The sequence below is a fragment of the Cuculus canorus genome, chromosome 2 (assembly GCF_017976375.1).
Source record: "Cuculus canorus isolate bCucCan1 chromosome 2, bCucCan1.pri, whole genome shotgun sequence".
NCBI lineage: Eukaryota > Metazoa > Chordata > Aves > Cuculiformes > Cuculidae > Cuculus > Cuculus canorus.
In genome coordinates this window covers 149,816,453-149,843,775 of record NC_071402.1, presented here as the reverse complement: position 1 = coordinate 149,843,775, position 27,323 = coordinate 149,816,453, and the positions used below count along the sequence as shown (strand labels likewise).

At 38.7% G+C, this 27,323-nt stretch overlaps 1 protein-coding gene across 3 annotated transcripts in view; it reads left to right on the top strand.

The window, feature by feature from the left end:
• ZMYND11 (zinc finger MYND-type containing 11) overlaps positions 1–27,323 on the top strand; it is a 108,313-nt gene that overhangs the window by 32,360 nt on the left and 48,630 nt on the right. For all 3 annotated transcript variants that reach the window (XM_054057459.1, XM_009558313.2, XM_054057458.1), the window contains exon 2: positions 14,009–14,143. In XM_054057459.1, the coding sequence (XP_053913434.1) occupies positions 14,028–14,143 (116 nt within the window). In that variant the 5' untranslated portion in view covers positions 14,009–14,027. The remainder of the gene's footprint in view (positions 1–14,008; positions 14,144–27,323) is intronic.

Genomic DNA, 27,323 nt, shown 5'->3' with positions numbered 1-27,323 from the left:
TGTTAGACTGTGCTCTGGGTGCTTTCTGGAGCTTGGTGAAGTAGCCCAAAGTTAAATGTATCATTCTGCATCAGGCATCAAGTTGGAGTTGTTCAGGGCAGGTGCTTCAGCAGCCCATTGGAATCCAGGTCTTCTGCTGAAGTTGAAAGAACACCACATGACAAAATAAGATACTGATTGGAAAGACTGCCAGAATGTAAGCATCTTATTTCCTCTGTTTCCTGTGGAATATTGTAAGTCCAGGCTTCAAGTCAACAGGCTTGCCCTTTGTTATAATACAATAATGTCATAGTACTCTTGCTGTTTTTTTTCTTTGGGTTAGGCAGAAAAGATTTTCACAGAAATCATGATAGGAAACTATTTCATGAATGACATTTTCTGAAATTTATTCTAAGTTGATGTTAGAATTAGTTTTGCTGAGCTTTAACTTCTATTGGTAGTCACAGGGATAGCTTGCTATTCAGTTGGGTCCTGCACTTCCATGAATTTCCCTCACTCTATAGGAATAAGTCTCCATTGGAGCTCTGGTTTATAACTCCACATTCAGGCTGAAGGAGTAAAGTAAAAAAAACCAGCTAAATGTTGGCAATAGAATAACTGAAATTATTTGAAAAATGAAGTCTACTTCTGCTGACAAAATTATTAATCCAGTGTTGCCGTGTCTGAAGGATGTGATTATGAAGAGAACAGTATGGTCCTGTTGCCTTTAATAAACCTCAGCCCTAGATAACAGCAGGAAGAGCTCTTGAGAGCTCAGGAAGTAATTTCCTCTCTAAAGGACCTTTGTAATCTGCTCTATGTCACCGCCATCACCATCAGTGCTTGTTGAAATTGGTTTCAGATGCACCTGCCAGAAGAGAGGCTGAATATAATTCTACAAGTGAGAAGTATGATAATCAAACAGAGCTGCAGGGAGCTTTTTTGTCTCTCTGACCTGTAGCTCTAGCATATGCCATGGATGTGCATATGAATATAATAGCAAACCATTGGTCAAAGTAATGTTTCCCATAGAAGTAATATAGAGCAGATAGAAAATGCAAGAATCATGCTGAAGTGAAATGGATTTTCAGTATCAAAAAAGTGCATATTTCAGCTCACCTGCAACTAGTCCCGGAAAAGCCTTGAGAAGAATTCTCTATATTAAAAAATAAAGACGGTGTAAGTCAGCTTCAGGTAAGAGAAGATGAGAACTAAGTCTTGGAAGCATCTGAACGTTACAGGTAGTAGGAAATGTATCAAAAGAGATCACATTCCAACTCTCACTGGCACGTCTGAAACAGCTCGGCAAATACGAGACTGCAATCCAAGATAGCATGTGTAGTATTGGGAAAAAAAAAATCTATGCCAGAAAAGTCCATTTGCCATCATCCCGCATGCCATCAGCAACACCAAAAACTGGCAGGAAGATTAAATGATGTATTCCTCCTTATTCCTGTTTCTTTTGAACAAGGAATTCCTACAAAATTCTTTTGTAGGAAGGAAATCCCAACCTGCAATGGTATGACAAAGTTTTTTTGGCTGTCTGCTGTTACCAGGTTTTCTGAGAAACTGGTGTTGTCTGAAGTAATGGCAACACGTTTTTGTCAGTTTCTTTGGAAGATCTTTATTTCTTTGAGTAATTTTTTGACTTTTAAAGTTTCTCTTTATGAAGTCTGTGGTTTTGGAACTCAGTTTTATTATTTTTATACTTTTCCTTTATCAACTTTTGCAGCAAAGATGAAAACAAAAGGGTCATGGTTGTAACTCATCTGTTTTCCACTTAAAGATTTGTTTGGTTATGAATCCTGTTGTTTATCACTGTACATTGGTTTTCATGAAAACTGCTGTTCTCACATGTCTATGAATTGTCCTCTAGGCAAGATTTATCCTTGTTCAGACATGAACATTTTGGGGGGAGAGCTTTGTAAAGTATGAAGGTGCAAACAAAATAAATTACCTGCTTTGGAAGTACAAAAAAATTTGTAATGTCAATGGAAAAAAAAAAATGGACCTTTGAAATGCATAGGGATTAAGGCTTCACTAAGGAGTGATGATAGCCTTGATTTGGGGCAGGAGGACAGGAGAGCTTTATAGGAATGCATGTAATTAGTGAGTTTGGGTACTGCCTATGAAGGAGAGAGAATATGCTCCAAATATACTTCAGAGTATACTTTTAAGGCAGATTTCCCAACCTAGGAAATACATTCTCTAACAGAGAGAAGAAAACCAGGTGAGGTGGAGGACTTAGGGAAAGGCTTCCAGTTCTTCAATTTATTATTCTTTCTGTTGCTTTTGTTTTGAAGAGATATTCCAAAGCTGGGCGAGCATTGCATGAACCTTTGAGGTCCGTTATTTCTGACATTCACCTTGAATTTCAGAAGCAGGATCTAAAGCTAAGGTTTTACAATTTGATCCTCTCTTTGCCTTAAAGTTTCTTTTGACTCATGCTGCAAAAGCCTGTAAGCTTTGGCAGTGTTTATCTTTGGCTCATCTTACCTGCATTTACAGATGAATGTAGTTTAGCTCTCTAAGTTCTGAGCCTATTTCGGAAGGTTTCCAAGGGTGAGCCCAGACATTTTGGGCTTGAAGGAGCTTCAGTTTGGAAACCATAGTTTCGTAATTGTAATTGTTTTCTTTATATATTATCAGCTTTCCCTGAGGTGACTGTTGACAAGAGAAAGTCTCTTTTGGGCTTACTCTGCTCGTGGTCTGACTTCTGGAGGGAAGTGGTCATGCCTATCTAATGCTCTGACTTTCAAATAATTCAGTATCTGAGCAATTTTAGAAGTTGTGCTTTTATTTATGGAGGGGGAGAGCCAAAGAGAATACCTTTGAAAGAAACAAGTTCAGGCAGTCTTTCGTTTTGTTAAGGAGCAGCAAAAATTGATTCAGCTGCCTTTTGTCAATAAAAATGCAGCCTGGCGGAGGCATAGTTTTTGTAAACATCTAAGATTTAAGTCTTATTGCTAGCAGCAGAATCACAATTTGTACTTTAAAGATCCTGTCAGTTGCTGAAGTTCAGAGAAAGAGAAGAAAGAATAGCAATTTGGAATCTGGCATTACACTGCAAAAAGTCAACATCGACTCCTTGTTTTACCGTATAGCTTACATAATCTGCAAAGAATTTGCGTTCTTTCTTGATTTAGCTCTTTTCAATACGTTCCTCAATCTTTGACCTGCAAAATGCATCTCTTTTCCTTATTGTTTAGTGTGAAACTGACTTGATGCTGAATTACATTCCCTAATAATCTACCATGAAAAATCATTTATTTATTTTTGTCATCATGCTTTATTTATTATTGCTTACTGACAGAGAAATGTAATGCATCCGTTCAGGTGAGGCTTATGGAATAACCACGCTTCTTAGCTTTCAGAACAGAAAGGAAGATGATGATCAAAAGCTTGCTTTTGGAGGAAGAGCTACTCTTCTCATTTGCATTTATTAGCATTTTCTAAGATGTCTTCCAAGTCTCACTTTAATTAGAGTTGCAGAATCAAAGTGGCATCTATTTATCATCCAAACTGAAATGGCCTTCTTTGGCTATGATTTTTCCCCTTTTAGGACCAAGTGAGCACTGGATCCTGTTAGGATACATAGCTGGATTAATCATCTCTGCTCCTTACTGCCAGGCAAGTGGACAGGAAGTATCTGTTTGCTAACGACTTGTCTACATGGGGAAATAGCTCAGACTGCTCATTAGGCATTAACTCCTTCCATGGATTCTTCTCGAGCATCTTACAGTGCTTTAGGCTACTTTGGAAAATATAGAATTTCATAGTGCTTGTAGTTAAACAACAGAAAGCCTGTATTGGCATGCAGCATGGGTTCAGAACATGATCCTGACTCCACATGTCACTTAATCTTCTGTAACTGACCCTCTTCATGCTCTTAGTCTGTGGCAAATGGAACTTAAAACGTGTTAGTTAAAGCCTCTTATATCAAGGCATGTGTGTGTAACTTGCTTGTGTGTCTGTGCGTCTGTGCATTCCTACAGGGCAGCCAAAGTGTCACTGAAACCCGTTTGGGTGCTAGTGTTACTTTTGACAACTCCCCAAGTAAATAAGTCTGAAGAGAACTCATTATTTTTCAGTCATAACAGGGAATGAGAAGTGTGTAGGGTGTCCTTCTTTACCTTGTATGAGACATCTGCTATTTAGTGATGTTGGAAGTTAGTTGGGTTCATTGTCTTTTGTATGGAATATTTCTTTAAAGAAAGATGAGTTCAACTGGAGATGAACATCTTAAAGGTTGTTTAATACTAGCGCATCATCATCCTGGAGATAAGGGGCTTTGTCACTACGGCAGCTAAAGCTTATCTTCATGAGAAAGTTGCGTCACTTTGTAAGAACTGTATTTTTAAAGCAATTTATACTAGTGAAAGCTCCATTGAGGAAACACTTTAGTGTAGCTTAATTTCATTAATTAAGCCTTGGTCAAACTGCACTAAAATGTTTTTTAATTGACATTGTATTCGTTCAGAAGTTTGCAAAGCTCATTAACTGTATATGCATTTTCACTGGTGGAATACAATAGAGTAGTGTAGACTAGACTATTTCAGCTGGAAGGGCCTACAACAATCATCTAGTCCAACTGCCTGACCAATTCAGGGCTAACCACTAGTTAAAGTATGTTGTTAAGGGCATTATCTAAATGTCTCTTAGATGCTGACAGGTTTGGGACATTGACCACCTTCTAGGAAGCCTGTTCTACTGTTTGACCAGCCCGTAAAGAAATGCTTCCTAACTTGCAGTGTAAATCTCCTTGGTGCAGCTTTGAATCATTGTTTTCTTACATGAACAACACCTCTGCGGTTCTTGATATTCCTACATGACTGTTAATTTTGTTGCTAGCTATGAAAATATATATATTCTTCATGTATTTAATACCTACCAGAAGTTGAAATATTAAGGAAAATACTGCTTATTTAAAAAGATTAATTTGAAACCTGTAGACATGAAAAATTGTATTGAGACAAATCTTTAGCAGAAAATATATTATGTGCTTCAGCTTCCCTAGGCACATCACCAGGAGTAAAAGAGGATGACCATTACCAAAAAAAAGTTGTTGACTGAAAGAAGTTGATGTAGCTGCATTGCTGGTAACAGCTTTGGCTCTTTGATTTAGGTCATTTTGACTATATTTTCTTTGGCAGTTGTGTTCTTCTCCAAACTTCCTTTGCTAGATAAAGTTGTATTCAGTTATTTCAGCCAGATAGAAACAAAGGATAGTTTCCTTCCAATTTTTAGGACAGCATTTGCTATTTTCTGTGAAATTCCAGACTTGGGTTGGCTGGATGGACAGCAGAATACAGGATTACATTTTAGCCATGTACATATATTTGTATTACCTAGAAAACAAAACCACTTTCACAGCCTTTGTTTGAGGTGTATGGATATTACTCTGTCTTTCTCAGAAGCTGTTGTTGATGCTTTGCCTCAGGTTTGTTATACTCCTTTTACACTGTCTTAGACTTTTTAGAAATTCTCTTTTGGGGTGGCACCTCAACATTTGTGTGGAGTTCTCTCTAGCAGGTTGAGTTAATTAAACAAGAAAGTCCAGGTTTGGTTTCAAAAGCAAAAAGAGAGTTCTACTATTTGTACACTGATGATTCAGAATGGTTGAGCTTAACATTCAAGTATCGTATTCCTTAGCCTCAGTGAAAAACACTTAAGTTAATCAATTTGCATTAAATACAATACAAATGAAGTAAATGCAATATCGGGGTTAAAAGAGAGCTTACACATGTGTAGCAAAACTATTCTTAGGGCCTTTAATTCTGTCCTGTCCTTGGCTCTGATTTCTGCAGTGGCTCACTGCCATCTTGGAGTGGCACAAGGTAATAGCAAAAGCTTTCTTGTGTTTTGCGAACTGAAGTTGGAAAAAAAATGAAATTGCAGAAGGAAAGAAGCAGAACAATACAGTTCTGTATTCACATCGTCTTGTTTTCTGTCAGTACTGTGCTTTAGTGGAGTTATGCAAAACCTCACTCAAAAAGTTGTGTGACATCAAGGGTACAAAGCTAACACGCGGGAAATGCAAAAGGTGGGGTTGGGCATTACAACAGTTATTTCACTTGCACATGTGAAATATTTAGGATAATTATGCTTGTAAATATCTCTCTAGAACAGACTGTGTGCACTTTAATATAACAGTGAAATGTAAAGATTTTCATCAGGAGTGACACTAGTGCAACATCCAAGAATCTTCTAGAGTTTAATAGCTTCCAAAATGACAGCATTACAGCATGAACTAATGATCCCTTAATACAAAAAGGACACACTGAAGAATTCAGTAACTTTTATTAATTTATATTCTGATTTTCTCAGTTTAGTTTAATTAGCAAAGAATTTTTATCAATTTCAGCCATATGCCTTTGTTGCATCTTTCAGCCTCACTAACATCATTGAACACCTCCCTGAGTTTTTCGTTGTTTGCATATGGAAGAGCAGTCAGCAGTTCAAAATTTACTCCAAAACCCTGGAAAGTCAGCAGAAAGGCATTTGTTGATTTTAGTGAGTTAGGATTAAGTCCAGAATAAATACCTAATGATATCAAACACTTGCTTATTCTTAAACATTTGAAAATGAGATCATATGTAAAAGCTGTCTTTTTTGGTAACGTGCTCTCTTGTAAAAGAGGGTCTCCTGCTACCAGATGCCCAGCTAATCCTTAGGTTATGCTCGTAATACTGCACAATGAGGAAGGCAAGTAGATGGTAAGCAAAATGTGGGATTAGCCTTGCCAAGAGATTTGTCCTCACCGAACAGCTACTCGCCACGCTTTTGGATCACCAGATCTGGAAGGCAAAGCTGAAGTTAAGCTTTCTTTTGGTTTCCCTCTCATGCATGACTTTCCCTGCTGCTCAGTCAAAACATTTTCACATGTACATTCCATATGTAAAAATACGGTAGTTACCGCTTTTTTTCTCAGTTATTCTAGGAAGGAAAGACTTAAGAGCTTACCCTCCTACTAAGCTGGTGATGAAAGATATGTTTTAACAGCAGTTTAAATTGTAAACTATAAATTTGCAGAGCTTCAGAGTATACAACAAAGATGTGTATAAGGTTCATGGACACAAACTCTGCATCAACTTGTAAATTCATAATGTAGATTTTAATAAGTAGCTCCTATTTAATACAAGAACAAAGCACTAAACATTTGGAACTACTTGTACTGCTGATATATACAATTTTATACTTACTATAAAAATTTATACTTTAGGATAGATGCTATAGCCCATATTATAATGTGCATATACATATAAAGCTAAGACTCTGTCCAAGTTTCCTAGCCACCTAAACTACGCCAGTCTCACAACATGAAAGCCACAAAAGCTAGGATTGAGCCTAGCTTCTTCCTCACATTGAGCTTGAAATCTTTTCACCGTGAAGTTTGGAAGAAATAATAGGAAGCCCCAGGGATGCAGGGCTGAAAGGCAGAAACTAGCAGCTGAGCAGTGGCAATTTAACTTCTTAAATTGTCTTTCCATTGCAATTAAGTGCATACCAAATCACAGCCAAATGGTGGCTAATAGCAGGGATGAAGTTTAACCTGTTTGACTTTGCACTGAAAGGGACTAGCACCACAGGTGGCCTCTTACAGTGAAGTATGAGCAGGAGATTTGACATGCTACTGCTTGTCAGCGCTTAATTAGCAGCTCCCATCAGAGAAGCAGGACCCAACTGCAACACTGTCTGCCTCAGTGCAAGGTCCAATTCATTAGTTAGATTTTTCAGAAGCATCATATTTTCCTTGGAAGATGGGAGAGGAAACATAGTGACAAAGGATGAGAAAAAAGCTGAGGTACTTAATGTCCTCTTCTCCTAAGTTCCATGGAGTGACCAGTTGTTCTCTGGTACCTAAACTGAAAGACAGGGATGGGGAGCAAAACGAAGCCCGCATAATCCAAAGGGAAATAGTGACTTGCTACTCTACTTAGAGGTGCACAATTCTGGAGGAGATCCACCCAAGGGTACTGAGCAAGCTGGTGGACGTGCTTACCAAGCCACTTTCCATCATTTATCAGCAGTCCTGGCTAACCCAAGAGGTCTTAGTTGACTGGGCGTTAGCAAATGTGCCCATCTACAAGAAAGGCCAGATGGAGGATCTGGGGAACTACAGGCCTGTCAACCTCCCCTTGGTGGGTTATGGAGCAGAACGTCTTGAGCACTATCATGCAGCATGTATAGGAAAACCAGGTGACCAGGCCCAGTCAGCATGGGCTTATGAAAGGCAAGTTCTATCTGCCTAACCTGATCTCCTTCTGTGACAAGATGACCCGCTTAGTGGGTGAGAGAAAGCCCGTGGATGTTGTCTGCCTAGACTTCAGTAAAGCCTTTGACACTGTTTCCTACAGCATTTTCCTGGAGTTACTGGCTGCTCATGGCTTGGATGGGTGTACTCTTCTCTGGGTAAAAATGTGACTGGATGACCAGGCTCAAAGAGTTATGGTGAATGGAGTTAAATCCAGTTGATGGCCAGCCACAAATGGTGTTCCCCAGGGCTCAATGTTTGGGCCAGTTCTGTTTAAGATCTTTATCAATGATCTGGATGAGGGGATCAAGTGCACTCCCAGTAAGTTTGCAGATGACAGTAAATTAGGCAGGAGTGTTGATCTGCGTGAGGGAAGGAAGGCTCTGCACAGGGATTTGGGCAGACTGTATCAAGTGGTCTGAGCCCACTTGGTATGAAGTGCAACAAGGCCAAGTGCTGAGTCCTGCATTGTCACAACAACCCCATGCAATGCTACAGGCTTGGGGAAGGTTGGCCGGAAGGCTGTCCAGTGGAAAACAGCCTGGGAGTGTTGGTCAGTAGCTGGCTGAACATCAGCCAGCAGTGTGCCCAGATGGCCAAGAAGGCCAGCAGCATCCTGGCTTGTATCGGAAGTAGTGTGGCCAGCAGGACCAGAGAAGTGATTGTCTGTCCCCCTGTACTCAGCACTGGTGAGGCCACACCTCAGATACTGTGTCCAGTTTTGGGCCCCACACTGCAAGAACGCATTGAGCTGCTCAAGCGTGTCCACAGAGGGGCCATGAAACTGGTGAAGAGACTGGAGTACAAGTGTTATGAGGAGCTGCTGAGGGAACTAGGGCTGTTTCTTCTGGAGAAAAGGAGCCCGAGGGGAGACTTTATCGCCCTCTACAACTACCTGAAAGGAGATCATAGTGAGGCAAGTGTTGGTCTCTTCTCCCAAACAATAAGCATCATCCCAAACGGTGAGAGGAAATGGCCTCGAGTTGTGTCAGGGAAGGTTTAGATTGGATATTAGGAAAAATTTCTTTACTAGAAGGGTTATCAAGCATTGGAACAGGCTGCCCAGGGCAGTGATGGAATCTCCTTCCCTGGAAGTTTTTACAAATGCGGTGCTTAGGTATGTGGTTTAGTGGTGGACTTGGCAGTGTTAGGTTTTCAATTGGACTCAATGATCTTAAAGGTCTTTTCCAACCTAAATGATTCTATGATTTAACAGCTGAAGCATGGCAACATTTGACTACCTTTCAGTTGTTTCTGTCTGTAGGGAGAGCTCCAGCTAAACTTAGTACCTGATAGTGTCTGCTAAATTGAATGGAAGCAGCAGATCAGGAGCTTCCTTGGACTGAATCCCTAGACGTGCTGCAAGGTGATTTTTCATTTTGGTTTTGGTTTTTTTTTGACTTGCAGTGCAGATTTCCGTATCCTCCACTATTGCAACAGGCAACTGTACATCATTTGATTTGGCCAAGTGTGTGTCTAACGACTGGTGCCTTGCTATTTTGACAGTAAGTCTGCTTTGCCACTGCTGTAACATTGCCACTGCATGGCAAAGCACGTTTTGCTATGGGCTTTGAGAAGATAAGCCATGCTGTGTGCATTCACAAGATAAAGCACAGTTCGTTGAGCGTGCTTGTTCGCTGTTCCTGGTTTACATTTGGCTCTTGAGGAAAGTTGTGTAATAAAGGGGTATGCTTTTCAAAATGTTGTACATTCAAGGGGGTTTTAAAATATAAAGTATGTAAAAAAATTACTCAGATTGCACTGAGGAACAGTTAGAGAATTGAAAATGAGAAGATAAATTATTTGCTCTGAGTCCTGTGTGAGTGAGAGTGTGATGGCAGTCTGTGGGCTGGCACGTCAGCAACACAAAACTTCCTTTATTAGAAGAATCCTTCTTATATTGTGCAGGTTCCGTGGATGTCTACAAAACCTAAGAGGCATTTTACTGGTAAAACTTCTTAGATTTTTAGCCATCTTTGTTTGCCAGTCTTTCTCTAAGCAGCTGTATCCTACCATAAACTTTGTAGCAGAACATGACAGAAATGGCATGAAGCAAATAGTTTTGTATGGACAGGGAATACCATAGCTAAACAAATATGATGACCAACAAATCACAAGTGGGAAATGAACGTTTGCTTCGGCTTTTAGTTTTTCTTTCCAGGATGTTGAAATGAATGCTGTAAGGAAAGAGGGGGCTGAGAAACATCGTCAGGCATTTATATGTAAATATACATTTCAGTATTGTGGTTCTAACCAGCCTCTGGAGTTCTCACTGCTTTAAAACACTGCTTGGATGAATCAGCCTCTTTTGGTATGTAACCTCCGGGCCATAGATTCTTACACATACTCACACGCACTAGATGTTTGTGCTTGTTCTCTTGCGTGTCTGTGTGCGTACCCACACATAAGCAAACAATCAGGAGTGATAAATATTGATTTAAGAATATAATATATCTCCCATTAAATTTGAAACTATTATTTGCATGAGTAAGTTGTGCATGTTAAAATACTGGGAACATTTTCTGTTGCTTGGAAGTAGCACTATTTATGGACTATTACTAGTGTGATACAAATTAACGTTAAGATTTTACAATAATAGATAAAACTGCTTATATTTTTGCAGCAGTAGACGTGTGGTTAGTTTTTCTACAAAGGGTGACTGCAATGAAAGCAATAAACACTCCACAATCTTTTAATCTTTTTCTTTATAAAGTCTCTATATTTCTTCTACTCCACACAATGAGGAGGTGAAAATAATGCTAAAGTGATCTGGCATTTTGGAAAAAAGAAAATCTATTTTTATATTTTTGGAAATGTGGTGTATAGGAACTCCTGTTGCAATAGTGGAGTGTCTACACTTGAGTTTAATAAGTGTCCTTCAATAGTAAACCTAAGCTATGAAAATGAAATGTATATTCTTTGAAGGCAGAACACCAGGTAAAATTAACTGTATCTTACGAAAAAAAACCCAAAACTCGTGTGAATGCTGTGTCCCACGTACAAGAATTCTTACCACTTTATTTTCTAGACAAGAAGAGGGCAGCGGGTGGCAGTGCCTGTGTGAGCCATTGTGGGGATGGGGGACCAGCCAAGAGGGAGCAGTTTGGGCAGCATCGGCACTCCCTGCATTTTGCAGGGTTTATTTCAGACCAGGTCCTGTCTGGGCCCACGGAGTGACCTTCCTGTAGCGGCTGGGGTCTGGGAGGTGACACCTGTACCGCAGGCTGGTGTTAGCCATGGCACAGGGCATGGTGTTTGGTGCTCTGAGCCCAGTAAGTGTGATAAGGATGGGTCAAAGGAATGGTCAGGAGTTTCACTCCAAAGGAAATGGAGAACCCATATTGGAGGGTGAGGTTTCCATTTGCCGCTGGTGGTCATCAAAGGTGCAGCTCCACAACCATGCTGCTCCAAAAATCTGTAATTACAGCAGTCCTTCACTCTCCCTCTTCCTGTCTTGTGTGTGGCTCCTCCTTGGAGAAACACGAGGGAATTCCGCAGCCCCAAAGGTCAGCCTTGGCTCCAGGTACATCAGAGGGACGTGGGGCAGAAGATGAGGTTCCCAGGCATCGCAGGGCTGTGAGAGAAAACACCCTCCTTCCCACTCTGCCAGTCATGCTGAGCATGGCTTTCAGGCTGCCAAAAATAAGAGTTATTTTCAGAGTACTTAGGATAACAGGACTCACTTCATTTATTACTAAATAAACTGAGAACAGACCTGCTGTTTCACACTGTTACCAGGGTTGAGAAGGATGAATATTTCCCCCTTGATCCTCACATATGGACGTGACACTGTGTAAGAGGCTCTGTGTCCAGCCTGTCAACTGCTGCATGGGCTGACAGCTTTTTAAAGCAGGTTCATTGAGGAGAGCTAGAATAAAAGAAATTACGTGACTTTTAGTCAGTTCTTTCCTAAGGAATTTTATCCTATGAGAGCAGGGCTGTAAAGGTTGTCGTATTAGTGTCTAACCCTTCTCTGTTTTTTACAGGTCTGTTTTTCTTAAGATTTAAATTCTGCAAATAATCGTGTTTCTCTTAGAAATCAGGATGGGGTTTTTACTTGTAATGTCTTCATGTTCTGTGAAATGAATGCAGAGGAGCTCACAGGGACACAGGGTCGTCCCCCACTATTCCCAGCAAAGGCATTCTTTCTCTGAATAATTTTTAGGCAGTGCTATCTACCGGCTGTCACTCCTATCTGTATCTCTGTCATATTCCCTTTTATCCTTCCCTGAAAAAATGTATTCTTGGCCTTACTTTTCTGGGAGATCCATCCAGTTGCCCTTGCTTTAAATCCCAGTGGGAAGAGCTTTCTAAAGCAAAACTGTGGGGTCCCTGCATGTCTACACTGTGTCTCCATGAGCTCTGCTCTCTTCTGCCCTTCCCTGCTATCTCCAGCAGCCACACACACAATTGGCAACTCGATGTGCACATATCACTTCACATCATCTTTTTTATTTTCTTATTTTTTTTAAATGGGCTATGTAACATTAAGTTTAATGTTGTTCAGTCATTTTTTCCCCCTTAATAATAGAATGTTACACTTTTTTCATTACAACTGTAAAGTGCATGAGAGTTGCTGAGATAATATTGAATCTGGAACTCAATGGTCTTCTTAGACAAGTACCTTTAGGTCCCATTGACTTGAAAATGGCGTTGCTGCAAATGATGGCATATTTGAATCTGTTTAATTTTTGTGAATTTGAGAGGAGGGACACTTAATACTCAAATTCCCATTTTTTACATTGCACAGATGGTGTAATGTTTTTTGCCTTTTTTATATTATTTTGGGTTACTGAAATTATTGTTCTGCTAGTTACAAGTATCTGCATGCATACCACAAAGTTCATTTTGAGGACAGAGCTCTAAAATAAATTATAGACCTTGGTAGCTGTCATAAATCAGTCATTTTTTTTTTCATTGAGAAAGTGGTGGCACTGGAAGAAACTTATTTAGTGATCAAAATGCATCATTAAGCTTTTAAAAAGGGATTCTGTGCCTGTAGTAGAGCTGTAGGCGATTTATGGCTTATCTGAACTCATTGCCTTGAGCTTTTGGAAAATTTGTAAACAAAGCCAGATGCTCATTATGTTCCCATTCAGGGTTGGTTAGATGGGTAAATGCCATCAGAAGCACTTCGGTCCTGTTGGGTTTTAGTGTGTTACAGGAAATAGAATTGCTCCAAAATATTTTTTTAAATATTTATCATCCATGAAAATATGCTTCTACTTTGTGCATGTAGAATGGATTTTTTTTAATAGTTGTAAATTATGAAAATATGGCAATATTACTCTGGGAACTATACTGTGTACTAAACTGTGGGTCCAGCTTTTTCTCTGTGTCAGAGTTCATGCTTACACTGTGTAATGTAGTCAAGCACCAGTCACTATTTTTAAGGATTTGGGGCAATGCAGGAGGCTGTGGAAGCTTCAGGCTAGGGTAGGTTCTGCTTTTTACCAGATTTTAGGGAACTGAGATGTAAAATAAATGACTTTTCATAACCAGTTTGATAAGTAAGTAATTTGCTATTGATTTGATAACTTTACTGCTCACCTTTTGTCTTCTGTGTATATTATGTGATGTGAAAGGTGTTCTTGTAAACTATTTCTTTTTGGTTTTACTGCTCTTTAAGTGTAAGAAAACATCCTACTGTATACAGATTGAGTTGCTATAGGTTAACGAAATTTTCCTTGTAATCATATTCATTACAGGATGATCGTTTCGTATTTAATGATTAACTTTTTGGTGGTTTTTTTTTTTATTATTTATTGGCTGCAGCTGACTGAGTAAACAGGTCATGGCACGCTTAACGAAGAGACGACAGGCAGATACAAAGGCTATCCAGCATCTTTGGGCAGCTATAGAAATAATCCGGAACCAGAAGCAAATCGCTAACATTGACCGTATTACCAAGTAAGTGATCCATTCCAAAACCAGTCTTCAAGAGAGGTGAGGTTGATGCTATCCAAAGGTCTGGGAAACAGGCAGTAAACATTGTGAGAGACTGTGAAACAGCTACATGCACTTCTGTGTTAGTAATTATCTCATTATAAAAAAATCTTACAGAACTGAGCACCTAAAGATCCTAAATTGAGGTTTAATCCATTGAATTGAGATCTTGTTCACCCTATATTTGTTTTTGTAGAAGCATCTCTAGGAAACGTGCAGTATTTATAGTACTTGAACTGAGTTTAGCATGTCAGTTATACTCACTTGATATCTCAGTCAAAATGCAAGAAAGAGAACAGTTAAGGAGGGAAGGGCAATAAAATCTGCAAATAATCTGATTCTTTAGGTAAATGTGATAGGCCAATGGAGAACTCATTTCTAGAAGGCAAAGATAAACTTGGAGTGTTAGGTTACTCAAACAAATAAGAAGCCATATTTGCTGAGATGAGCATAGGATGCTATTAAAGAAGATATGGGATGATTACCATCTGTGCCTAATACTATTGTTAATACTAAAATAGTCTTTAAAATTTATTAGGTGCTGTATACAAAAAGAAATAGATATTCTTTGTTCTATGGAGCTTGCAATGTGTAAAAAGGTCTACAATATTAAAATACTTTTTACGATAACTTGGAGTAGCCACTGTAATAAAAATGGAGGGAGGTCTTTGTCAAAGTAATCAATATGAATAATTTAGAAGAGCAAAAGTAACTACTTGGTAACTCTTCAGTTGCCAGAACCAGTGTGAACTGATAACAACTAAGGGGGAGGGTCCTAAACAGTGCAGGTGACTAAAGAAGTGAAAAAAAGAGTATGGCCCACTGACAGAGTTTGAAAGCTCTGCAGTGGAAGTGAGAGGCAAAACTGGCTTCATAAGAAGAAGCAGCATAACTATTCAGGTTCTCTGAACATAGTGAACATTAAACAGGAAAAAGAAAAAAGGTGGTGTCCCATATGAATTAGTGTGTACATGGCTCCTACAAGAAAGAAAAATGCACCATTCAACCAAAAAGCACCTTGCAGAGATAAAGAATTCCAAACAGGCTTAGGAGGGAGATTATATTTTAGGGAATTTTATTTTTGAGGTGTGTGGTGTGTTGACCCTGGCTGGATTCCAGGTGTCCAGCAAAGTGGGCAGTATAACTCCCCCTTCTCAACTGGACGGGGGAGAAAAAATATAACCTTTGCTGACGGGTTGAGTTAAGGACAGGGATGGATCCCTCACCAGTTACCATCGTGGGAAAACCAAACTTGACCTAGGGAAAAATTAATTTCATTTATTACCAATCAAATCAGGGTAGTATAATGAAAAATAAAAATTAAATGTTAAAACGCCTCCCCCCTCCCCTCCCTTTTTCGTGGGCTCAGTTTCACTCCTGATTTTCTCTACCTTCTCCCCCCAAGTGGTGTGGGGGCTGGGGAATGGGAGTTCTGGTCAGTTTATCTCATGTTGCCTCTGCCACTCCTTCCTCTTTGGCAGAGGACTCCTCACACTCTTCTGTTGCTCCATTGTGGTGTCCCTTCCATGGGAGACAATTCTCCATGAACTTCTCCAATGTGAGTCCATGGGTCCCTGCCATGGGGTACAGTCCTTCAGAAGCAGACTATTACAGTGTGGTTCCCCCATGGGATCACAAATTCTGGCAGCAGACTTGCTCCAGCTTGGGCTCCTCTCTTTCCGTGAGTCCACAGGTCCTGCCAGGATCTTGGCCCAGCACAGGCTTCCCATGAGGTTACAGCCTCCTTCAGGCATCCACCTGCTCTGATGTAGGATCCTCCATGGGCTGTAGGTAGATATCTGCTCCACCATTAACCTCCAAGGGCTGCAGGGAGGACAGCCTGCCTCACCATGGTCTTCACTATAGGCTGCAGGGGAATTTCTGCTTTGGCACCTTCTTCCCCTCCTTCCTCATTGACCTGGGTGTGTGCAGAGTTGATTTTCTCACATATTCTCACTCCTCTCTTCTGGCTGCTACTGGTGTTGTGCAGGTTCTGTCCCGTCCCCCCCCGCTCTTCTTAAATACGTTATCCCAGAGGTGCTCCCACCATTGCTGATGGGCTTGGCCTTGGGCAGCAGCAGGTGCATCTTGTATCTGACTGCTGCTGGCTCTGTCAGACACAGGGGAAGCTCATAGCTGCTTCTCACAGAAACTGCCCCTTGTAGCCCCCGCAAACGACCAAAACCTTGCCACACAAACCCCATACAAGGTTGCGTTTGCGTTTCAGAGTGTTTTAAAACATATATATTTGCATCATGTCCCCTGGGCGAGAAGTGGGTAAACTAATGTTATGCACTTTCCATTTTAACATTTTGAATTACTTGCTCCAGGCATATGTTAGGTGAGCTTGTTAGCTTCATGTGTTATAAAGGGAGACAGGCACGTCTAGCTGGGGATTCATCCCACTCTTATGAGAGATGCCTATTTTAAGATAGTGTGAATAACATTTAGCTGTGTAAAGTTAGGTAAGACAAATCGTATCGTTACAAACAAGGTTGAGAAAACAAGTAATTATATACTAGAAAAAGAAGTATTGCTCTTGGTAACTGAAAAGTAATTTCATTTTTTAAAAAACAGTCTAGAACCAGATTGTATGACTCATCTCTAATCAGAAGAAAAATAAGTGACTAAACAGAGATGCAAGCAGCCTTAGCATTTCAAGAAAGATGTGTAAGTTGTTAGCAGTGAAGAGTAATCTAAAACGTGCTTAGACATCATAAACGCTCCACATGCACATCAGGAACAAGAGTGATAAATACTCATCTAGTTTCTATTGTAGGATATTTTTAAGGAGATAACTTTTGACAAGGCAAAGATAAAGACCTTTGAGTTGCTTTAGAGTACTAGTCGTTGATGAAGAAACACAGATAACTTAGTAAATGAGTGTGCATATTACACAATATTAAAAATAAAGTTCTGAAATTGGCAAGGCATCAGAATATATCTTCTGATGAAGAGTTAGCACCTTATGTGTTCTTCCAGGTTCAAAGATCATTTGGTCAAGTACAACTGCTGTGCCTTAAAAGATAAACCAATGTTTGGACATGTATGAATAATAAGAAAGATCAAAACCAAACAGTGTTCAAAAGTGAAAATTATGACCATGTTTACATAGTTGGAGCTAAAGGGTAGATTCCCATACTTGGATTAGTAACATTTTTAGAAGTGTTAATAACCCTTGGCATTGACTGAAGGAGTGGCTCTGCATATTGCAAGTATTTCCAAGTAATAATTACGACGGAATTTATGGAAGCATGTCGTATTCCTGAGTAAGAATACAGAAAAGCAGCAGGATAATATTTTATATATATATATAAAAATACACATTTAAGGTAGTTAACAGTCATCCTACTGTGTCATATAGTGGTTAACGAATGTGTACTTTCAGAAAACTTCACAAGTTGAAAAGATAGTTCTTAATTTGATTTTTTAATTTTATTTTCTTTTTCCCATAGATTGAGGGCTCGCTCATTTATTGCCAGAGACAGGCTGTTGTGTGTATTTTTCTGACCTGTTAGTCCAAACACCTTCAGAGCAGGACCTCTATTGCTCCTTTTCTCATCAGATGATTTGGTACTTTTAGGCGAATCTATTTTTTACGCTATTCTCCTAACTGGCAGCTCAGCATGATTTTCTCCCTCTTTCTAACATATTCCTGTTTATCTAATTGTCTTCTTGCTTTTATTAGTCTCTGGGTGCTGAGTAAAAGCCACTGTATAAATGAAGGAATATTTTTATGACCATGGAGGAAATGCTGGTAACATAAAAAGAGGATTATTTGTTTGTAGATTATGAACTGTTTCAACTCAATATGTAAAAAAGATGAAGTTCTATGTTGCATTGAAATACATAAAATGTAACCTATGCTCTTCATGTGTAATTGTTAAAAAATACCTGGGGTAAAGAAGGACTTTCAGATGACACTGGCAGTGGAAAGTACACAAAAAAATCTATAGAACTAGCCACGCATTTTCTGTAGAGAACAGAAGAGTAGGAGGACAGTGTAGGAGGAGCCAAGAGCATTAGAAGGTACTTCTAATATTATCAGGAAAAACCTATAAGGAAAAAGTCCTTTCAATTAAAAGTAGACTATATCAAGTACGCTTCGCTTTTTTAAATTGTTGAAGGGGAAAAGCGAGAATAGAAAAATGCATGATGAGAAAGTGATTGAAAACTGTCTTACATTGAGGAAACAGTTGCTTGGAAAATTTGAATACACAAGTCTTTAAGAAAGTAGTAAGTTTACTGAAGTTTTGGAAATTATTCTAGAAAAGTCACTATGTGCAGGGAAGTATTGAGAAACACAAGAAAGGTGCCTATTTGTGAAGGAATTAAAAAATGTGTGAATAAAAATGGCAAGAATGTGGCACTGTTAATTGAAGTATTACATAAGTACTTAAATGCAGTGGTGGGGAAGAGACCACATTGCACAGACTTGATGTCTCAAAGAATAGATAAAAACAAAATCAACAAATCATTATATGAAAGGGATTCTGCAATTTTAGTGATTATATATGAGGGTACATTGTAGTTGGAAAGGTACTTTCCATTGGTTGGAGATAAGCATTCTTCAGTAGCTTGAGAACCAAATGAAGGACTGAAAGCCAATACTAACAAGAAGTAACGGTGTAGTGAATGTAAAGGAATTAATACTAGCAGTGAAAACTGCCTTTTGAAGAGAACTTTAAAATTTATATCTAAGTTCCTATCTTTGTACGTAGGCTTCAGTGTGTTCTGTGCATTTTTATTTAATGGTGACGCTCATTTGAAGGCAACAGTAATATTTCTGTAAAGTTATGCAAAATAAATATTTTTACTTGGCTTTTATTGTCATAGTGTGTCTCAAGTCAATTAATTATAATAATTTAAAAACTGCTAGAAATATCTAACATTTCTAAACCAAACCACTTAACAATAAAATTATACTTCTAAGTGGTATTCATCAAGAAATATGACTTCTTTTTCTATCCAGACTTGATGTTGGGATAATTTGACCCTAACATAACAATTATTTAGATGAGTACTGTTGGTATTAGTTACGCTGTAAACACTAGCGCAGTTAGACAAATTCTCATACATAAAAGTGTGTTAAAAATTATAATTATGCTTCAACTTTCTAGTTTTTCCTTATTAACTTCCATCTGTTTTGGATTTGGGGTAACCTCAAAAATTGATTGTATGGAATAAAATGCCTTAAAATACACTGGAAAAAAAGCATGCATATTTAAATAAGTCAGTTAAATTATTGACATTCAGTTGCCTAGCAGATTAATGAGCATTTCTGTACAAACATGTTTTTGAAGTTCTTTTTCTTTGGCTACTCCAGTCCTCCAGTTTCTTTTGTAGTGTTTTCTTTAAAATTCCCTTAAACGTAATTGGACTCCCAAGATTTAATTAACTATTTATTAAATATTTAACCATTTTCTCTCAAGGTTTTTGGTTTCCTTAGTAGCAATTTATGAGCATTTCATGATCTTTATGATTAGTTCAGAGTTGATTATATATTAAGTTAATGTTCTTAAAATACCCAGTTGACAAATGTGGTGTTCTAGAACTGTTATGAGCAGCTTTCAAGATTTTGTCATTGTAAAAGAGATAATTATTCTGGTTTCTAAACTACTCAATGAAGACTAACATGAAGAACCAGAGCATAATTCTTTTCTTCCATACTTGCTTCCCATATTTGTTTTCTCTCTCCCTTTCATGAATTTCATTATTTATTTGGTTGATTGGGTTATCTCCTAGTCTCTTACAAAGGCAGGATCTATACTGTGTTTGTGTACTGTGACATGGAATGACCTGCCACCATCTGGAGCAGATATGCTGTCACCACATCGCATTGCCTTTGGCTCATGAAGTGTTTCTTTGGCCTTGACATATTCTTTGTTTTATGTGTATGTATGGTTCCTTCAGTTCTAAGCACCCAAAATAATACAGCCCACAGCAATGCTATTCTTGAAACTTGAAGCTAGAGGCATGATAGTTTGCTATCAGGCATGTTGTGAAGGCATGTGAGGATACATAGCATGCTGGAACAGTCAGAGTGCCCTTGGCAGAAGGAGCCAGTCTTGGCATGGTTTGCATCCATGTTCTCTAACAGGAGCAAACTAACCTCTTGGCCATGCTTTGCCTTTTTCCCTGAAGGAATAAGTTGCCTTTCTGCAGAATGGGTCCTGAGAATGAGTTAGTTTGGAAATAAAACCAAGAGTGATGGTAGTCCACAGGGCAGAGTGTCTCAACGTTTAGGGGCAGGAGTCTGATGGAAAGACCATTAGCTGGAATTAAACTGATATGCTACAACTGGAGAATTTGTGGGTTTTTTGAAATAGAGCGTTTTTGTTATATTCTAATGAAATATAAGTGCAACAACATCAGATGATCTCAGAGAAATGAGCAGATCCCAAGCCTATAAGGAGAAGATTCTGTCAGTCCCCTGGTAGCTTTGTGCAGACTGACATTAATCAGCATTGATGGGATAGCATGCCAGAAAAGAATTACTCAATATGAAAGATTACCGTAAAATGATGAAATTTTCTGGTCCCACAGTTGAGGTGGAGTTGCTAGCGATTATAGATTGAGTGTGTGACCCTCTCAGTTTGACATTCAGTCCTAGGAGGGGGATTTCTTCTCCAAATATCACTCTATGAATTTCCCCAGTCAATCCCAGAGTAGTTAAAGTTAAGGGCCTCTCCCATCTATAAATCTGTATTTGTTGCCTTAGTTCTGCAGTTCTCTTTTTAGGCTATCTGCTTTAACAGAAAACAATTTCTAGAATTACTGATTAAAGCAAAGGTGAGAATGAGCAATTTGCACAGATAGAGAATTATCACAAGAGAGTACAAATAAGAAAATTTGTGATTTGAATGGGTAGGGAATAATCATACACATCTATAAATAAGAATATGCAATACAGTGGCAAGAAAAAAAATCGAAAGAACAAGATTCATGCAGTATTGCTTATTTGAAGCTCAGAAACTTGTTAGAAAATATCTGTCACTATTTATAATGCGTTTGATGAAAGTTTAAATCTTCCTAGTATTTTGCATTTGGCAACTAAATAGTCATGCATAAACAAAAATAGTAAGCTATAAGAATGATTAGGAAAGCAGATGACTCTGGATTTATAACTAGATAATCCTGTTGTTTAACTTTACATTAGCAGAAGCATTGTAGCACCTGATATGTCTTTGAATTAAATGAAAGCTTAGAAATGCTTTTCTGCTCTGTTGGTTTCTTATCCTTTGTCAAGCTGTTTCCCTAAAATATCTGTCTATTTTTTATTGGAGAGCAGGCTTATCTGAAGACAATTATTTGAAGTAAAACATCCTCCTGTGACACAGAAGAAGGCAGTGGTTGCTTGTAGTGTTACTGACTCCTTTTCCACATCTTTTTTTTGTGAAGCAAATACTGCTAATAAAAGCAGCTCTTCAGAATCGCGTACATGTTCATCAAACCCTGGTCAGGTGTACTGTGATGGAACACGTCAACATTGAAGGTGTTCAGGAAAGCTCACATTTTACCAGTTGAGAGAAGATGAGGAAGAACAGTACAGTGAAGTTTTTTTTCTGTGCCATGCAGTGTAATCTCAGTTTGTAACTATGCGAGGGTAAGCAAAAGTGTGGAGTACAAGGTCCTACAATAAGAAATCGTGTTGTACTTCCTCAGCAGGCCACATAGCTGTTTCTAGTGGCAGCCTGTCTATTGAGCATTCATCCCTGAAAAAACTGAATTCAATTTGTATTGTGTTGTGTTGGCTTAGTTATAGATATATTCACTACAGAAAACGAACACAGAAACACCAGGTGGTGACAGGGTAGAAAACTCTTAGTTTTAAATACCTCTTTTCTGCTATAAACAAGGACAAGGCACTCTTTGTGTCTGATCACACTAAGTCCATCTCGTTTTGCCTTGCCTTGCCTTTCCCTTGTAATAAAAAGACTGCATATATGCAGGAATGTACAGAGAATCTCACCAGATTTTGCATCGTTACCAATATGCAATTTTAATTGTAAATCTGTACTTAGAATGACCAATGAGGTAATATTCAGCAAGGTCATAAGAATTTTTAACATCCAGATTCACAAAATGTTGAAGAGAAGTGAGGAACTAAGGCAGCACTTATATTTTATAGGACCCTTGAGAAATGATGAATTGTCATTGATTGCACAAGGAATGTTCACAATGACTTATCTTCATTATGTACAATTGTACAATTATGCCACAGTTTCACCTGTGTTACCTGTAGATAGCTATTTGTCGTAAAGGTTTTATGTGTTTGTTTATACTGTGTTTAATCTTAATTTTATTTGTGAATTCATCATGATTTTCTGGTTTGGATATTATGTAACTCATATATTGCTTATATTACTGGTCCGTTTAAGAGCTACTTTAGGACATTTTTTGCTAAGGAGGATGGAAGCAGGGAAGACAGGAAAAAATTGTAAACTTTTCTTGGAAAAAAGGTTATGAAGAACCTAGCTGCATTTGCTCTGAGTAGAGTAGAACTAAAATTTCTGAATTAATATATTTACTTGAAGTGTCATCTTTAGTTTATAATGCATATTAATAATTATTTTTCCCCATCAAGCTTTTTCCTTGATGTAGACAATTTCTTCAATTTGTGTGATGATTCCGTTTAATCATGTTAATTAAGTTGGCTAAAGAAATACACAAAAAGAAGTCCAGATATGTTAATAAGTGTTGCTTGTGATTTGTTAGGGATACTTGTTCCTTCAACTTGGTCTGAGCCACTGTCCCATCATGTGTTAAAGAACACTGCTACCTGATCTGCTGGGTCTGCTTTTCAGTGCTGGCTGTTTTAAGTCTAATGCAGTGCCTAGTGTAGAAAACTCTTCCCCATGGGACTGACAGATTCCTCCAGCCTTGCTACATTCTTTCCTGTTTTATTCTGACTACATGGAATGGAAAAGGATGGTGTAGCTAGCTGTGCAATCATCACGCCTGTAGGGGTTTTGCATAAAAGGCTATTTTGTTGAGATTGAGGTGAAGCTGAATTCTTTTTCTGTTTGCTTTGGTCGCAAATATTAATGCATACTCGTCTAGATCCTGCAGTTAATTTTGCAAAAAAGTAAATAGAGATCCACTCTGATGTTCTAACAAATTTTGCTTGATCAGTTTTCCTTATCTAATATTGTGTACTTGTACGCTATTGCTAGTAAGGCAGTTTTCTTTTTTCCTCTCAAAGGTCAATGTTCTTCATCGACGCTGTAGGCTAAGTCGTCTCTGGGCTGAGCATGAGTATGAGTGGTAGATAAAATGATTCACACTAACAGCACAAACACGTGGTTATTAACAACAACCATACTCCTTGTTTGATGTTTGCTAATGACTGCAAACTCATTTTAACTCTCTTTACTGTGTGTTGCTATAAAAATTGTGATATTCAATGTTTAGTACTTTCCATGGAAACAGATGCAAACTATTAACCTCAGTATAAATATTGAGAAGGAAAGTGGTGGAAGTGTAACTGATTTGATAGTCACTACACCATTTTCACCTTAATGAATGTTCTCAAGTACTCCATACTTTTAGTGATAACGGTGTTGAAGTTTTTTAAGTTTCCACTGAAAAATAACAGGCTATCTTTCTATCCAATTGCTAAAAGCAAAACAATTTACTTTTAATGTCACACGCAGTTTTGATTTTTGCTTGAATCATAACATCTTTGTAATATTTGAAAGTGAAACTTGTGGCTTATGTTTGGTTTCTTTGCTGTAAATAAATGTGGCTTTCCATTAGAAGTAAAGGACAAAATGAGTGTGACATGGCCGTTTGACAGGTTGTTATCTGGACTAAAGTGCTCATCAAGGCTTTCTTTGTAACCAGTGGAGAGAGAATGATCTCCAAAGCAGTATTCATGCCATTTATTTTAGGCTGTGGTTTCATATTGCCATTCATATAAACAATATCATAACCAAACGCAGCAGCCCTGCCCTGATGGCTTTTCCAGCCATTGTGCTGTTCCCTAGCTGGTAATTAGGGGAACATTTGTGTGTCAGTGTGATGATTTTGAAACTCAGCCAAGCTAAAACTAATCTGAGCAAAGAAAAAAGTTTTTATTCCTTTTAACTCAGGAATGGAAATTAAATTAGATTAAAAACACTAAAAAACTGAATCAGTAAAGCATTTGAATGTATATTTTTTTAAGCATATTTTGAATTGAAATGCTCAATATGAAATGACTAAATATTTAATTTGCAAGGTACTAGCCCGGATGTTATATTCTGAGTCAGATATTGCTTGTCTTCCTCTTCAGTACATCCACAGAAAAATGCTGGATGGAGCAGTGGCTCTGCATATGCCCAAGCAATGGTACACATGTATGCAGTGCACCTGAATAATCAGTGCCTGTGTGCCAGCAGTGCCCTGTGTGCAGATGGGTGCGTTACCAGCAGTGTCACATACAACTTTTTAGGAAAAATGGGACTAGAGACTTTTTTTATAGAAAAGTTCCTCCTTGAGAAGGTGGTGGTAGTTCTGACAGGGAGATTTGTATAGATAAGGATTGAATGGCTTGATACCTTAGTTACTTGCTTTTCATGGTCATATTGATGAGTTACAGAGTCTTAAGTGTGTTTTGAAGTTGTGCGAATAAGAGTTTAAATTACTGAAACAAAGAATTACCCAGTTAAAATTACCATGGTTTTGACAGAAATGACCCAGGCGATTAACATTATGGGAAACTGCTGGGATGTCTGGGGTATGCAAAAACAAGGGTACTCCTTAGCTTTGTTTTATTAGCAGCAAAATAATGATCAGGCAATTTTGAGTTTCATTGAACTGCTGGATCTCACTGTTCCCCTATCAAGTTTATGTGGATTTTTTAGTTTTATAAGAAGACTGCACGAAATCAGATTCTTTATTCATGCAAATGCTGTTATATCTAGACCGTGAAGGAGAGATGAAACAAGTTTTAAAAGCATTTCCTACTGCGATAGTGTGTCTCCAAAATGAATGTTGCAGATACTGATGTCAGAGGGAAAACAAAATTCATCACTTCTCTGTAATTCAATTTCTCTGTGTCCCCCACTTGGAATTTTGGACTGCTTGAAATGTAGGTCGTATAATCAGTGTTTTATTGCACAGACAATAGCTCTGTCAATGTCTGCGTGGTCTGTGCAGAGTGATGTTGGTATTTGGGGTGCAGTGGAAATCAAATGCAGCCTGTTCAAACACACACATTTCTTTTTGTGAAGTGCAAGTATAGAGGAAGACTATTATGCTTTGGTTTTCTTTATCTTAGTGAATTTAATCCGTAATTGAAACTTCAGAAACTGTAAACGTATCAAAAAGTATCTTAGAAAACTAAAGTACCGGCTGTGTCCCCACTGTAAATGTTTCTACTTTCTCTGTGTGTCTGTTTTGTCTTCGGCTCTCAGTTTCCGGCAAGCAGGGAATATGTATTTCAAATATATTGTTGTGAAATACAAATACCCATAATGTTTAGCCTGAGTTTAGTGAAAGCTGAGTTGTGCCACAGTGCTGCATTTGGTGGGAGCAGGCAGCCTATGCTTCTGAGTTGGGACCTGGAAACACAAGCGTGAGCACAAATCTTCACCTGGCTCTCCACAAGGATAGCTAGCGGATTCCCTTGACTTGAGCCTGGGTATTTCAAGTTATGGTATGTAGCTTTTCTTTGTTAAATAAAATAAATCACAGCTATCTCTTCCATTTTTACTTGCAGTGTGTCCAAGTGACCTATTTATTGCAAATTTAAAAAAAAAAAAAAAAGTCTTAAAAGTAGCGCATGGGTCTTTTGTAAAACTGCTGTCATTCCCTGCATCTAAAGCAAAAGGCATCTTTTCTCACCAGAGGCAGAACACAATATAAAACTCAGAATAGATTTTTAGCTGCTTTTCTTCCATTTTACGTATTATTCCTTAAGGTCTGTCCCTGAATCTAGGACATTTTTATATACCTGTAGGTAACATTTAAAATTAATGGCAGTCTTTCAGTTGACTTCAGTGGAATCTGCCGAATTTTATCAGATCTGAGCTGTGAGATGGGCTGTGTGTGCGGGTAAACCTGAAGACCTCTGCTTCTCCCTGTGGGAGTTGCTTAGCAAACAGGCTGCTGCCAGCTGACTGCTACTTGCCATCGTGCGGTGGAAGGTGGAGGCATCCGGCATAGACAGAGATAATAGATCACACCAAGATTACAGTGTTTGCCACTAAAATTAGCATCTACCTACACTTGTCACACTGTCGCATTTTATAAAAGGCAGCTATTTCCTGTATGCATTTTCCTTTAGTCTTTTGAAGAGGTGCTTGCCATAGCATTTTTTCAGTGTTTTGGTGAATTGAGGTGGCTGAAAATGCAAATTTCTTATGAGTCCAGAAAAACTGAGATTCTGTTTTAAAATGTCTGTGACAACTTTCCAGTTTAAGTAACTTTCTTCCTTCCTCCTTTGGCCAGCTTTGTTTTTCTGGCCACCGCACAGCTGCATCCATGTAAACCGTTTGCCACATCTCGGGAGAATGCAGTTGCATTCAAGAGGACTCTTTAGGGGCAGAGTTAGCGATTTATGTGCATTATTTTGTGGTCATAGATGTTAAGCTCTTTTGGACAGGGTTTGACTTCGTTGTGGCTTGCACAACACCTAGCAGAAAACTTGTGAGCTGTGTGACAGCTGTAGGCAAAAAGTTCACCATCTGATCCCCTGCAAATGCCAGCTACTTTTGTATCTGTTTTGCTCCCATGGTGATGGCAGCTTTAGAATCTGCTTTCTCCACACCCTTTGGATCAAATCAAGCTTTTCCCCTAAGTTTTAAGGTATGTTATAAACTACATGCATTAGATATGGGTTTTGAATAGAGAGACATACTGAACACCGGCTAGTTTGAGAGGAAAAATATCGATGTTTTAGGCATGAATTGCTCATGTGCTGACAGACTGTGGTACTTCCACGATGTCTCCTGTGTGTTGGGCATGCAAGCAGTTTAGAGCTGTATTTGGGTACTCTTGTGGTCCAGTTTTGCTCAGTAAAGGGAGATATCGAGATCCAGTTGCCACTTAAATGTAGCACGAGTTAGGAGAGCTACTGCGATTTGTTGCTGTGAAGAGAAAGAGACTCTGGAAGGGCACGTACCAGGTTTCCCTGCATGGCAATCTTCCCCATCATTGC